The sequence below is a fragment of the Rhinolophus hipposideros genome, assembly GCF_964194185.1.
Source record: "Rhinolophus hipposideros genome assembly, chromosome: 22".
NCBI lineage: Eukaryota > Metazoa > Chordata > Mammalia > Chiroptera > Rhinolophidae > Rhinolophus > Rhinolophus hipposideros.
Genome location: NC_138068.1, coordinates 14,237,559 through 14,252,910, shown reverse-complemented (window position 1 = coordinate 14,252,910; position 15,352 = coordinate 14,237,559). Strand labels below are relative to the sequence as shown.

At 45.8% G+C, this 15,352-nt stretch overlaps 1 protein-coding gene across 18 annotated transcripts in view; it reads right to left on the bottom strand.

Moving 5' to 3' along the window:
* The window catches only part of PTPRT (protein tyrosine phosphatase receptor type T), a 965,600-nt gene that overhangs the window by 573,646 nt on the left and 376,602 nt on the right, over window positions 1-15,352 (bottom strand). For all 18 annotated transcript variants that reach the window (XM_081034722.1, XM_081034718.1, XM_081034731.1 and 15 more), the window contains exon 6: window positions 10,261-10,435. In XM_081034722.1, coding sequence (XP_080890848.1) covers window positions 10,261-10,435 — 175 coding nt within the window. The remainder of the gene's footprint in view (window positions 1-10,260; window positions 10,436-15,352) is intronic.

The following is a 15,352-nucleotide window of genomic DNA, read 5'->3' as shown; positions in this document are numbered from 1 at the left end:
TCTATGTGTGCTTGCCAATAGCAGCCAGGGGAAGGAAGGAAGGAAGGAAGGAAGGAAGGAAGGAAGGAAGGAAGGAAGGAAGGAAGGAAGGAAGGAAGGAAGGAAGGAAGGAAGGAAGGAAGGAAGGAAGGAAGGAAGGAAGGAAGAAAAATGATGCAACTCATTCAGAAAAGTTCTGAGTGAAGAAAAGACAAAAAAATAAGAACCTGAGCATCAGGATATTTTCCTACAGAGAATGAAGCCTGCAGAGAAGATGAAGATACTGAGGTTTCTCTGAAATAGTATCTTCCGGGAAAGCCAAGGTCACACATGGAGTGGGGGGAGTAGGTGGGTTCAGTCTGGCATAAAAAGGTGTTAAACTTTTAGACATAGGCTGAAGCAGACTTACTCTAATGGGCAGGATGCGAGGGAGAGTCGGGAGGGCTCACCAAGGGGCTCGCCTTCCCTTGACAGGCATTAAAGAAGGCCCAGAGGTTTTAAAATGACCATCAGCATGACCACATGGTAGACTGGATGAGGAGCACGGTGACAACAGGTCCACTGAGACCTCGAAATTGCAACCAGAGCAGGACAAAGAAGGCCACAGGGAGGAACCAGGGAATGACACAGCTTACAGCTTCCACACCTAGGAAGAAAATCATGAAGAAAACAATACTAAAAGGAAAAGACAAAGAGGCGCCCATCAAGGAGACGACACTTGCTCAGAAGAGGGAGGAAAACCTGGAGCTAAAACAATCATGAAAACCATAGGAAAGGCAGACATGGTGAGGAGTCTGAAATGCCTGCAGGCTGTGAAGTAAAGATCCGTGAACTCTCCGGCGGATATAGCAAATGTTTAGGTATCTTCTGTACGTCAGCTCTTGTCCCAGGTGTTATGAGTCCAACAGGAAATAACATCTATGAAGCGTGTTCCTTCAGGAGCTTGTGTACTATACAGACCTAGTTGATGACGCCAGGTAGTGATAAGAGCTAGGAAGAAAACCAAAGCACAGGATGATGGTGCAGGTATAAGAAGCAGGGTTGGGTGCTATTTTAAATCAGGTGGTTAGGGGACGCTCTCTCAGGAGCCTGCTGTCGGAGCAGAAACCAGAGTGAGCAAAACAAATGAGCCACATCATTATCTGGGAGAAAAGAATGTCAGGCAAAGAAAGAACAGCAAGTGCAAAAGTCCTGAGGTCAGAACTATCTTGGTGTGGCTCGAGGAAGAAGAAACGGACCAGTGTGGCTAGAGAAGACGATAAAAGGACAAATATGGGGCGGGGGTTGTGATCAGGAATCAAAGAGACAGAGAGGGGCCGATGGAGAGACCATGTTAAAAAGTTTGGATTTTATTGTGAGTGTGACGGCAGCTCTTGGAGAGTTCGGAGCAAGAAAATGCCATGATTTAATTGTTTTCAAATGATCGTCCAAGATGCTCCATCAAGAATAGACCACAGTGTCCCAGACAAGAAAAAGCTAGAGGAGTTCATCGAAACCACACCAGTATTACAGAAAAGGTTACAGGGACTTTTATAAGAAAAAAAAGTAAAATAGAAGATCAAAAATATAAATAATAAAAAGGCAATAACCACATAGCTTTCAAGTACTTGCAATGTAAATGGATTAAATGTTCCAATCAAAAGACATAGGGTGGGTGCCGGCCCGGTGGTTCAGGCAGATGGTGGGCAGCGCCCCCGTAACTAAGATTGAACATGGCACCTTGAGCTGACCTGCCGCTGAGCTCCCGGATGGCTCCGTTGGTTGGAGCGTGTCCTCTCAACCACAAGGTTGCCGGTTCGATTCCTTGAGTCCTGCAAGGGATGGTGGGCTGCGCCCCCTGCAACTAGAAAACGGCAACTGGACCTGGAGCTGAGCTGCGCCCTCCACAACTAAGACTGAAAGGACAACTTGACTTGGAAAAAAGGCCTGGAAGTACACACTGTTCCCCAATAAAGTCCTGTTCTCCTTCCCCAATAAAATCTTTAAAAAAAAAGAATGCTTTGAATATTGAATGTCAACTATAATTAAAATATATATGTATGTATGTATATATATAAAGACATCGGGTGGCTGAATGGATAAGAAAACGAGACCTTTATATATGCTGCCTACAAGAGACTCACTTCAGATCGAAAGACACACAGAGACTGAAAGTAAAGGGATGGAAAAAGATATTTCATGAAAAAGAAATCAAAACAAAAATAAAGCTTGCGTAGCAATACTTATAGCAGACAAAACCCAAAACACTAACCCCAAGAGACATGTACATCCATATCTTCATTGCAGAATTATTTACAATAATAGCCAAGATGTGGAAGTAACCTAAGGATTAACAGACGAATGGATAAAAAAGATATGGTACATACATACAATGGAATATGAAAGAATGAAATCTTGTCATTTACATCAAAATGGATGGACATAGGGGGTGCATTATGCTCAGTGAAATAAGTCATACAGAGAAAGACCAATAACATATGATATCACTTATATGTGGAATCTAAAAATCAAAATAAATGAACAAACAGAACAGAAATAGACTCCCAGATACAGACAGCAAACTGATGTTTGCTAGAAGGGCGGGGTGTGGGGGGAAGGGTGAGAAAGGTGAGGGGATTCGGAACTACAAATTGGCAGTTATGAAATAGTCATGGGGAATGTAAAGCATGGCATATGGAATATACTCAATAGGATTGTAATAACTATGTATGGTGCCAGGTGGATACTAGACTAGTCAGGGGGATTCCCTTCGTAAGTTATATAAATATCTAATCACGATGTTGTATGCCTAACACTAATATAATATTGTATGTCAACTGAAATTGACAAAATAAAAAATATCTGTAAAACAAAACAGAACTTAGTGGGGCAAGAGTGGAGCAGGGAGGAAGCTGGCATAGCCATCCAACTGAAAGGGGGAGGGGGATGTAGGTTAAGTCCAATGCAGTGATTGCAACCTGGCCCGGGAGCCAAATCCAGCCCTCTGCCTGTTTCTGTAAATAAAGTTTTATTGGCACACAGCCACACAGTCATTTATATTTTTTTCCTATGGCTGCTTTTACTACAACAGCAGAGATCAGTAGTTGCGACACAAAGCTGAAAATACCGACTATTGTGCCTTGCACTGGAAAGGTTTGCCAACACCTGGACAGCACAAGGCGTGGAGAGTGGGAGGGTCCTAGGCAGACTTAGGAAGAGTTTACAGGGCAGAAGCCAGATTCCAGCCCAGGCTCTCTGACCGCTGAACGATACAGCCCCCCAGCTTCTCTTTGCCTCTGAGGGCTGGCAGAGAACAGGAATGGAAGCTCCAAGTGCTGGCCCGAAGGCAGCCTTCACAGCACTCCAGTGGCCATCCAGGCAAATGCTCAGAGTGGTTCCTGGCTGTGCCTCTTCTCCCCCAGCTACCCTTCCTGGCTGTTCCCCTTGACGAGGCAGAAGCCAGCTGGGTTCCCTCGGAAGTCTGCAGGTGCTGCAGGACCCCTGGAGCAGAAGCTTCTGTATCCCACTTCCACCTCTCAGACCTTACTATTTCAGTGAGTGCAGGCCAACTTCCAACTGTCGTACCTGAGCCTCGATGGCTGTGGGTCTTGTCCAAAGTCCCAGGAGTTCCCCCTCTGTCTTGCGCAACAAGCCAGATGTGTCAGGAAATGAACGTCCCAGGAGCAGCTCTCAACAATAACTGGCGGGGGTGAGCGTACAAACACCCCAACTCCCTCATGCCTCACGAGTCTGCACTGCATCCAGGTTCCTTATGAGGACTGAGCTCCAGAGGCCCACCATGGTCACTTGCTTGAAAATTCCCATCTATGAACTGCCCTTTCCCCCCATGTCACCTCTCTAGATCCCAAATAAACCTCTTGCACATAAATCCTTGTCAAGTCCGCTTCTGGGGGTCCCTATCCCATATGCCTCTGATCTTCACTCCTCTTCCAAACCCAGGCCATGCCTTTCACCATAGCCACCTGCCTGACAATGGCTTTGCACTGGGCACAGGAAGGACCAGGGAAGAGAACAGATGGATACAGAGGTCCAGCTTCCAGAGTGTGTGCGCACTGCTGTCATGGACGATAGAAGGGTCCCTCAGAGCCCTCCGACTCCCACAGAATAAAGTCCCAACTCTACTCTCGTACAAACACTGTGCAAATGTCCCCCTGCCAACATTCACAGACTCAAACATCTCAAATCTAACCCAGGCATCCCGATGGGATGGGACCACTTTTAGAAGCCTTCTGAGACGTCTCCAAGCTGCATTACTTGTTCCACCCTCTGTATTTCCTCAGCTCACATCCAATTACAGGACCTCCCAGAATGGATTTTGTAAGAAATGTGGTATAAGAAAGAGCATGTTCTGAGGCACAGGCAGTTCTGGGTTTAAATCCTAACTCTGCCACGCACAAGCTGTGTGACCTCGGAAAAGTTACCTCACCTCTCTGAGCCTCCATTCCCTCATTTGTCCAAGGGGGATGCTAACAGCACGTATATCATAGGGTTATTGATAGGATTAGTAAGGTAGTGCAGTAGAGGCCTGACACAAACTAGATAGTCATGCATTATAGGTGTGTATGATTCTTTCAGCTAGACCATAAGCTTATCACGCTACCCGACACATAGCTGGGTCCCAATAAACTATGATACAAATGAACACGGGGATGAGTCAGCTACTCCAGCCAGGGCATCACTAAACCAGTGGCTGTAAACTCAAATGCCTGCAGGAACTAGACGAGTAATGTAAGCAGCAGGGGCCAGCTGTGGACAGTGGTCAGCTGTGGGGCACGCACCCCACAACACAACAGCCATGCTTCTCTACTGCTGCCCTCCCAGCGCGCAGGCCCAATGTGACACAATTTCAAGAGGTATTTAAATACTGGAACAGAATGTTAAGAAAGACAACGAAACATAAATGAAGCATTTCTGAAACTGGTTTGGACCCATGGGCTGCATTTGATGACCTCTATCCATCCCATTTCAGGGGAGAAGAGAGACACCTTAAGATGACTAAATTTAAATCTCCAGAGTACAGCTTATGACATTCCTTTTAGCAGCCCAAGGAAAAAATGGACAATGTATTTGAGAAATATCCCTTAATATGATAGTAAAATATAATTAGTGGCCGTTACTGGTATAACTGTGTGGGTATCCACTTTGTACTGGGATTACACATACACTGTCTCCCTCTTATAAGGATCCAATTAGATATATTCTGAACAGATGAGGAAACTGAGGCCCAGAGTGAATGCATGGTTTGCCTGAAGTCGAACAAACAGCTGGGGCCCCAAATGAGATTGCAACTCTAGTGTGTTTACATCCAAAATCCCTACCCTTGAACCTACTAAGCTACCTTGACAGGAACTCCTATCGTACTTAAATCAGAACATCTGACTCTCAGCACCAAGATTATGTTTCTTCTGGGCACTAATCTGCATATTAACAAGAGGGGTCTGAGCCCACGGTAGGTTGTCAAATGGAGCTGAAAGACAGGATTTAAAAATCACTACCAACAACAATTTTTTTTTCTATGTTAGTGAATTTTCATCAGGACCACATCTGCATAACTTGGGAGGAAGATGCCTACGTCCTTGGGATAAGTTAAAACACCTTGAAATCAAAGACAGTAGGAGACCCAGAAACTGGAAGAGAATAAGTGCACTTACAAGCACTGGTCTGGAAAAGGTAGGTCAAGGGACCCGATTGTCAATTGAGCGAAACCTCAATTACAGAGTAATCTAATGTATACCCAGGTACATTATCACAACTCAATAAACAGCTCCTCAGAATTAAGTAACTCCAATTTGCTTTCATTTTGATCTGTGCATCGCCCGAGAATTGGATATTACCTACACTCCAATTAGATGGCATCTTCGGAAGCACTGACGCTCACCATCCCAAGATAGCACATTAGCCGTGACCAAGCCAGCCATAAACATGCCTGTTTAGGGAAAGACAGAGACCCAGCCTGGGCCTCCACTGCTTGGCCCAGTAGAAGCACCTACTATGAAGGCCATCAGAGGGGCCACTAGCTCCTGGCACCCTCCCACACCGAGACGCCCAGTGACTTCCCAACCTCAGCATGGCCTGAGTTCTGAATGAATGATACCAGGCAGACTGGAGACCAGGTGGACCCCATCACCCAAATGTTCCCAAGCCCACATGTTGGCCCCCACTTTTATATATCCTCTCTCCCTTTCCTTACGCTCAGCATATGACTGGGGAGAGAGTACTGGTCCCCACTTTGCAGAAGAGGCCTTAGATGATTTCGTCAAGGCCACACGCATAGCAATTAAATCAGCATCTGGGTCAAGTGATCTGTCCCCACCTTCCCATCCAGCCCTTCACTACCTTATACTTCTTTACCTGGGGAATCCTACCCACATCAGCAAGTTATTTATTTTACTGAACAGACACGCATAGGGCAGTGGGCCAGGCCCTGTTCTAAGAACTCCTACAACCACCGTCTCCAATAGTCCTCAGGACACGCACCCCTCTGAGGGAGGTGGTCCTATAGCCCCATTCCCAGACGAGCAGGCTGAAGCTGACGGACGCTGATGTTCAAGATTACAGAGCTGGGCCAAGATGGCACCAGGATTCAAACCTGGGCATCCCAGCTCCAGAGATATTTCCTGTCTCTGAATTGGAACTCACTGGAGGAAACCTGGAAAAAAGGCTTCCAGGGGTGGTTTTCTTTCTGTGACACCCCAGTACCCGCTTCCTACCTCTCAACCCACCTCGTCTGTGTGATGTGTAAACCAGGAAGAGGAAACTCAGTTCAGGGAGCAACCCCATGCCCTGAGAGAGCACTTAGCCCTTGAGAATATTGGGGTGTGTTTTTTTTTCTCAGATTTTCTCTCTTTCCTGAAAAAAGTAAGACTTTTTATTTTCCCTTTCTTTTACCAAATACAAACTGTTTAGTATTAAAGTATTCAAGTATCCTGGCTCAGTCGGGGCAAGGGGCGCTGGAGGTGAGTGAGTCATTCTTCATAAGACACTTTCCCCAAAATGTGCTGGTTTGCTACCTTCGAATGGGTTCCCGGTCACACACTCCAGGGTGACAGCCTTAGGGTCCCTGCTGCTTCTGGGCATCCCCTGACTTTCATGACCTTGTTTGGTCTGGATACTACTAGCTCTTTGGTGGGGGGGAGGGGGGTGGTGTGTGTGTGTGTGTGTTCAATTTAGTTCTCCAGCAACCTAGAAGTCACTACTCTATTCTAGAGAAGTGGGGAGCATGAGTTAAAAGGGCAAGTTAAGTGACAGGTCCAGGGACTCCCGTCACCTTGCCTGCTGTTTGGACCCTTTCCACCGTGTGTGTGTGTGTGTGTGTGTGTGTGTGTGTGTGTGTGTGTGTGTGTCAGGTCCAGGGACTCCCGTCACCTTGCCTGCTGTCTGGACCCTTTCCACCCTGTTCCTGACATCCTGATACCAGACGCCAACAAGGCCACAACACTCAGACACTCCAGGTGTGGCATAAATAGCATGAGCCAGCCCTGGTCGCACCTCAGCTCTGCCCCTTAGGACTGTTCTCTGTTTCTCCACCTGGTTGGAGCTGTTCTCGCTGCTGTAAAATGGGTGAAAACATGACTAAAGTGCAGAGCCACAGTTAGGACGAGCTGAGATTGCCCATGTGAAGGCGCTTCTACATTCAAGGGCCCAGCTTCTAGCTTACCCCCAACTGAATGTAAACTAGGAAATACAATGCAATAGGGGAAAGAAAAGGGCACGAAAAACAGTGATATCCCATAAAGGATTTCATCAAGGGGTAATAAAACGGCACCAGGTTACAGCGAGCATCAACCCACCCTCACCTACTGAGGAAAAGACTCTGAAGGAGGCCACCTAGCCCCTTCCTTAAAACAGAGCAGCAAAGGCTGCAGTGAAGAGATTCAGAGCAGTGGTGGTGCCTGGATCACACCCGCAAACCTGGCCAGTGCACTGCTCCCTCCAGGATGAACTCTAGCCCTGGCCACACAGCCAGCAAAGAATCCATCACATCCCAGAGAACTCCGGCCACCCCGCCAAACAAAGACAACAATGCCTCACCACGGAACTCACATCCTCTGTCCCACAGGCCTCCGCACTTGGCTTTCCAGATGTCCTCCCCCACAACTGGGGACATAAGGAAAGAAAAAACACGCATTTCCTGGTTCCATCTGTCTGATGTGACAATTTCAGAATGCCACACTAGCTCCCGTAGTCATGCGCCCTATTCTTTCATGACCAACTCTATGCCAGGCTCGTGCAACGTGCTCACAAGACCACGGAAAGCATAACACAGTCCATTCTCTCGTGGGGCTTCCAGTCCAGTGCGGGAGGCCACCATAAAGAAGGTATAATGAGTGTTTCAAAGGGGACAGCTCAGGAAATTACATATTCATGGAGTACCTGAAAGGCCTGCAAAGGCCACTTGTCACACAAATCAAGCCCAGGGCGCCAAAGAGGAAAAAAAAAGATAGGAGCCTAAAGCAATCAAAATGATGGTTTCTTTTATATATTAAGGGCACACAATGTAAATGATTTTTAAAGATGATTTTTTTCCCTCTTAGTTGTTTTGTTCATGACTGCCTAATTTGTGGCCGCTTCAGCCTAAGCAATCACGACATTATGGTGATAAAATAAATTCCTGCTGAGACCAATAATCCATTCATTCATCCATCATTCAACAAATATTTTAAGAGTGAGCCTTATGAAATGACTGATTGTACAGGTCAAAACAGCCAAACACTGGCGATTTCATAGGATTCGGCGTGGTCAGCACTTGTGCCAGGCATTCCACTAAGCCTGAGGGGCTTCCTGTGAACCATGAATCAAACAGAAAACGCCCCTCGTTTCACAGAGCTTACATCCTAAAGGAAGAGATCGAAAATCACCAAATAAGCAAATAAAGGGAAAATATAATTTTGAAGCACGATAGTGCTACTAGAAAAAGAGACAAGGTGATGTGACAGAATTTCATCAGCAGAATTAGGGGGCCAGCAGATGGGGGGGGGGGTCTGATGACATTCAAGCTGAGACCTGAATGATGACAAATGGTCAGCCATGTGAATATCCATCGAGAGTCAGAACAGCCCAGAAGAGAGAATCCCGGACTGCAAACCTCAGTCTGGTCCAGGCCAGGCAACTAGTTCCATGGGGGCCATCAAACAGAGGTCAAGAATTTCACACCAACCCATACTTGGACCAAGGAGCCTTCTTGGGGGTCGATCCTTATTTTCACCTTCAAACACACCAGGTACTATTCTACAGTTAGCATAAGAGGAACAGCTTCATTATTTCATCCACTAAATTATGCTATATTAAAATTGTAATTGGTGAACCTCACACTGGAAAATGAGTACACTCACATGCTGCAGTTGCCAGGGTAAACTGTCCAATCAATTTTTTTTTTTTTTGCAAAAGCAATATTGCAACACAAAGAAAAATCCATAAAGATGCTCAGATTCTTTGGCCTACCAATTCTATCCCTGGGGAATTTATCCAAGGGAATAATCTGGTTCAATAGAATAAAAACGTTCTCTTCGGAAGAACTCCATTGGGGTATTAATTGTTGTTCCCACAAAGGAAAGATAAAACAAACACAAAAACATCTGGAATTACCTAAATGACCACAAGGAGGGAGATTTTTAAAAACTGAATGATTCACTTGATGAAATAGTATACAACCATTAAACATTATAACAAAGATTACATAGACTTTCAGGAGTAAATGGGATACCCAGCTCCTTAAAAGAAGCACAAAAGGAAAGAAGGTGCATAGTTTAATGGACAGCATATCAAAATACATCAAGGTGAACAAGAACCAGAAAATCAGAAAGAACTGAATCAAGGCCAGTGGGGTGGGGGGCAGGGGGTTATTTCAAAAGTCCTTCCAAAATATTGTCATTATATCATGTTTTCAATTAAAAAAAAAATCCCTCAGAAACAACTGTCCTCTGAACACTGCAACAGAATGCCACCAAAACAGAAGAACATTGGTTCATTCTAACTTTAAATGCAAAATAAAGCCAAATTTGGAGATGTCTTCTATAGCCTACAGACTTTCATATATGAATCCTGTACGTAAGACCCAACTTTGAATTACAATGCAATATGGCATAATTTTCAATAATTTCTCTTGTTCTGCAGGGTGTGGGAGTGGGGGGTTAGAAATTGTGTCTCATTCTCCTACAGAGGAGGAGGAGGGGCAGCAGATGAGAAAAGGCCCCTTAACTCCTCCCCCCTCTTTGCAAGGACGGAGCCAAGGAAACCCCTTAGAATCAAGCAGGTGGAGAGGGGCTCCGTGGTAGCACTCACCTTTCACGATCAGCTCGGCATAGTTGGACACACCGGAGCCCCCGTCGGACCGAATCACACAGCGGTACTTGCTTACACTCCGCTGGGCAGTGTCCGCCACGCTGACCGTGGCCGAGAAGCGCCTGTGGTTGACCACGCGGGTGACCATGAGGGCTGTGTCCCTGCCGTTCCATTGCTACAGGACAGAGGAAGGGAGGGAGAGGAGAAATCGTATCATCATATGCCCCTGGGTGACCCCAAGCACAGAAGCTCCACCCACCCCCACACCCCTGAGATCCAGGATTTTCCATAATAAGGCGTTTCTGTGGCTGGTTTCTGGGAGTGAACTGGTTCAAGAATAAGCTTTGCTGGTGAGCTGATTCAGGAAGGTGGATGCCTGGTGGTAAGAAGACAGGGCACAGGCTGCTTCTAAACACCTTGGCTCCTTGGTCAACCTGCGTTGGGGGTTAGCATTTAGCCCCTTAACCTTCCTCCCATTTTTCTTCATTTCTGAAGCAGAACCCACAAAGGGTTCCCCCAAAGACAGACTCAGGTAGATTACTGAAAACCCAGCCTATGAAGTGATCATAAACAGCCTGGCCTCCGGCCCCATGCTGGTGTCCAGGCACTCTACCCACAGGCTCTAAGTCTCACCCCACCAGGGACCGATCTGACCTCATGGGTACAGTGTGAGTGGGGGCTTTTCAGCACCTCCCCTCCTGGGTCTATGCTCTTTCCTCTGCCTGGAATCTCCTGTCTCCCTCTCCCTTAAAAACCCAGTTCAGTTCATCTGGGGGAAATTCTCCAATGGTCACACCACCTTCTGGAAGCTATTCACTCTGAATAGTGCAAACTTCCCACGCACTTTGGCCTACAAGCGTTTCCCACTGTAGACTGTGAGCTCCCTGAGGGCAGCACTTCGCTCTTTGCACCTCTAGCACCGTGTCCAGGAACCTCGCAACATGATAAACATTTCCAGAATCAAGGTAAATGCACAAGCATTTTTGTCTTTACCATCCTGAATCTGAGGGGTGATACTCTGATTTTGAATAAGACACTTTCACAGCACAAGTTATGATAACTGTAAAACACATAGATAAGGATGCAGTTTGAAGAAATATTTACTAAGCACCCACTATGTGCCAATCCCTGGATCTCCTTTTTAATCCTTATCGCCTTATGTGAGGTGCGTATTATTGCAGCTCTTAGAAAAATTCACGACAACGAGGTTAAGTAAACATGCAGAGCAAGTAAGTCCCTTATTCAGGCCTCCCAACTTCAAGCCAAGCATTCATTTCACTAAAATTCTCCCCTCGCTACCTGCTTTAATTTAATTTTTTCCCAAAAGCCAAATTGAGCATTTTAACTGCCTGGTTGGATTTCGGGAAACCTTGTGATTTATGAGTTTCCCCATGTCCTGAGTCTTCCGAGATGCAATCTTCACTGCTTCCGGCAAAAAGTGAACAGTTCCACCACATGAGTGACCAACACTCATCCATGTCATCTTCCATCACCTCCCTCAGTGACGAGCCAGGATTGGAGCACAAGAGCAGGTGGAGCCAAAGTGCTCAGTTGTACCAAGTGAATGAGGTGGGACAGCGGGGGAGGGCAGTGAGCAGGAAGCCAAGAAGAACCACGGGGTAACCAGGGCCCCCAGCGGACTTTCTCCAGGCTGGACAGGGAGATTGCAGGTGATGGTTTTCTTCTCCTCTTTTTGGCATTCTCTGAACTTTCCACCTCCACCGTGTACTGCTTTTATACTTGAAACTAATAAAATAGCTGATACTTTTAAAAAGCCATGGCAGTATGAGAGGCAGTCATAACTCCCTCCCATTCTAGAAACTAAGCAACATAACCAGACAAAAACCAATGCAAGGAAATAGAAAGGGGTGGGGGCATCATTAGAGTTGAAACTGCCAACGACCTGCCTCACGGTATAACTTGAACCAAACTATAACAACTGACCAGACTCCGAACACAGTTCCCCTTCCCAAAATAGTGCGAACAGGAAGTAGAGGAAATTCTGGCCAAGGCCAGGAATGTGCCCTGATTTGAGGAAGAATTGGCTAATTGGCTGAATGATTGGGAAAGAAGAGATGGAGTCGCCGCAGAAGCCCACTTTCCCCACTGGAGAGCCAAGCCCCGCAGGGCTACCGTGGTGGGGACAGTTGAGTGAGTGAGAGTGATGAAGGGGTGGGTGTCTTCTGATCTGATTTATTTAGAACATCATAAACACGTTTATCTTTTATCTCTTTGTTAAGCTAACAGTGACTAAGTACTATGGGCTAAGTGTCTTCCATGCCTTCTCATTAATTCCTCACAAAACTCCATAAGGTGAGCACACTTATTACCGGCATGGTATAAAGGAGGAAGCTGACTCTCAGAGAAGTGAAATGGCTGGCCCAAGCTTGCACAGCTTGGAAGTGGCAGAGCTGGGTTTTTAAGGCAGGGCATCCAGCTTCAGATCCCATCCTGGAAACACCAGATCCCATCCTGTGTGTTGCTCTAATGTGGGGCTAACTACTCCCCCATCACTCACCTCCTCAAGTACCCCCATTCCCAGATGTGAGAGAATGTGGGTAACGGTTGTGACCAGGATCCACCTATTTGCCACCAATTTCTTAGCTGAGGACAAAAGTGAGTGAATGAATGAATGAATGAAGGAAGGAAGGAATAAGCAAGCAAGCAAAGACAGGGTGGAGGGAGGAATGTTGTGTAGAAGGTAAAGGGGAATAAGCAAAAATTGCATATGTCCCAACCAAACAGCTCATGAGACACAACGCTGTCCCTCAGACATCCAATGCTTTGAACAGCCAAGAAATTCCAGGGATAAAAAAAGGAGGGACCAAGAGTGAAATCAACACACGGGCTCTAAGAAACATGAGCTAACAGGTGAGTGGATAAGAGAAAGTACAAAGAAAGAAAATAAGCCTAAGGGAAAAATTATAACAATGTCATCTGCAGAATTCCAAATGGCATTAAAAGTTGATTAGTAACGGAACCAACACTGCAGAAAATCAGTGACCTGGAAGACAGGCTTGTAAAATATAACCCAGAGGACAAGAAAGCAAAGATAAGAGGAATTGGAGAGAGAGAAACTGATAAAACAGATAAAACAGAGGCCAGACAACTAACTACCATAGAAGCAATTGGTATCCAAAGGAAGAGAGCTGAATGAAGGGAACAGAAGCCGTTATCCTAAGATATATTAGGCCACTTTCCTGTGCTAAAGGAAGACCTAAATCTTCAGATTGAAATGGCCCACCATCTACTTGGTAAAACTTATGAAAACCATAATAATTGAGGTACATGTTCATAAAAATATTGACTGTTAAGGATAAAAAAGTATTTTAAAAAATCCAGACAGAAAAAATAATGTACCCAAAATAAATAAATAAACCAATCTGATATAAAACTCCTCATCTGCAACTGATTCCAAATCTAAAGCAGCTTCTTCTGGATATGGCTGGTCCCCCAGTGGTCAAAGGTGAGCTCCCAGGAGGTTACAGGTATTCAGATACTTGTAAGAGGACAGGAATGGAGCTAGAGAAAGACAGGATAGGGACTGATAATAAAACACACAATCAGATGTTCAATGTGTGCAAACTTGGCAGGTGATTTCAATTCCCTGAGCTTTAGTTTCCTCATATTTACAATGGACTTGATCCTACCATAGTGTCCACTTGATGGAGTTATTGTGATGAATAAATGAGAAATCATGAAATATTTAGCACCTGAAGGCATATTCTGGTGTTAGCAGAACTCTCCAAATTAACCATGAACTTAGCCATGACAAGTGGGGTAAGCAGGACAAGGGCCCCCAAAGATGTCCACATCCTAATCCCTGGAACCTGTGAATATGTCACTTTACAGGGCCAAAGGGACTTTGAAGTTAAGGATGTTGTGATATCCTGGCTTATCCAGGTGGACCCGATGTAATCACAAGGGACCTTAGACATGAAAGAGGGAGGCAGAGGGGTCAGAGTTAGAGAAGATGTGGTGACAGAAGCAGAGGTCAGAGTGACATGATTGATGGCTTGAAGATGGAGGAAGGGGCCGTGAGCCAAGGAATGCAGGTGCCTCCAGAAGCCGGGAAAGGTAAGGAAATGCATTCTCCCCTAGAGCCTCCAGAAGGAATGCAGCCCTGCCGACACCTGGATTTTAGCCCAGGAAGACCCATTTCTGGCTTCTGATCTCCACAACTGTAAGGTAATAAACTTGTGTTATTTTAAACTAAGTTTGTATAATTTGTTACATCAGCAATAAGAAACTAACACAAAGAGCAAAGGGCTGCTTAAGTGCAAAACATTCATTTTTCACATTTAGTTTCCATTTTGTTTTGATGTCTCCTCCACTATTATTTACTTTTCTTCTTAATGATGTTAGATTCTAGCAAAACCAAAGAGGATTAAGTGCATCCCCTGAACAATTCACTTTTTTTTTTTCTCTCGAACCACCAAGCTTTCTCCCATCGAAAGATAGGAAATTGCAGGTTGTCTTATAAAGTCTCTGGAAAATAGGCCTTTTGATAATCACACTTGTCATATTGGGAGCAGGCAAGAGCAGGACAGGGACAAACAAGAGGGCCCAGGGCCCTGATAGGAAATAGCACTGTGATGGACCATGGCAAGGAGAAATGAAGGTTAAGTTCAGAGAGATGAGCTCAGTAGAAAGGGCAAGTAGGTGCTGAAGGTCAAGGCAGATGAGCAGTAACCCAGGAACCCAGGAACAGAGATTAGAAGGGATTTTAGAAGATCAGCGATGGTGAGAGGCTAAAATGCCAGTATGCTGTGGCAACACAGAGAGGGGATTAAAGCTGAGTGAATGTTTAAGAAGCACAGGTCCCAGCCACTGTCTCAGCCCCAGACAGGGGTAGAAGAGAAAATGCAAGGGGGAGAAAACAAGGGGGAGGGTTCATTAAGCAGGAAAAAACTCAGAAATCCAGGCCCACACACATCTGAGCAGGTATGAGTAGACAGGGAGGGGTGGGGCAGGGGTACGCCAGGAGCTGAAATGGACAATAGTTTAGTGGTTACCAGAGGGTAAGGGGGGTGGGGGGAGGGAGATGAGGGTAAGGGGGATCAAATATATGGTGATGGAAGGAGAACTGACT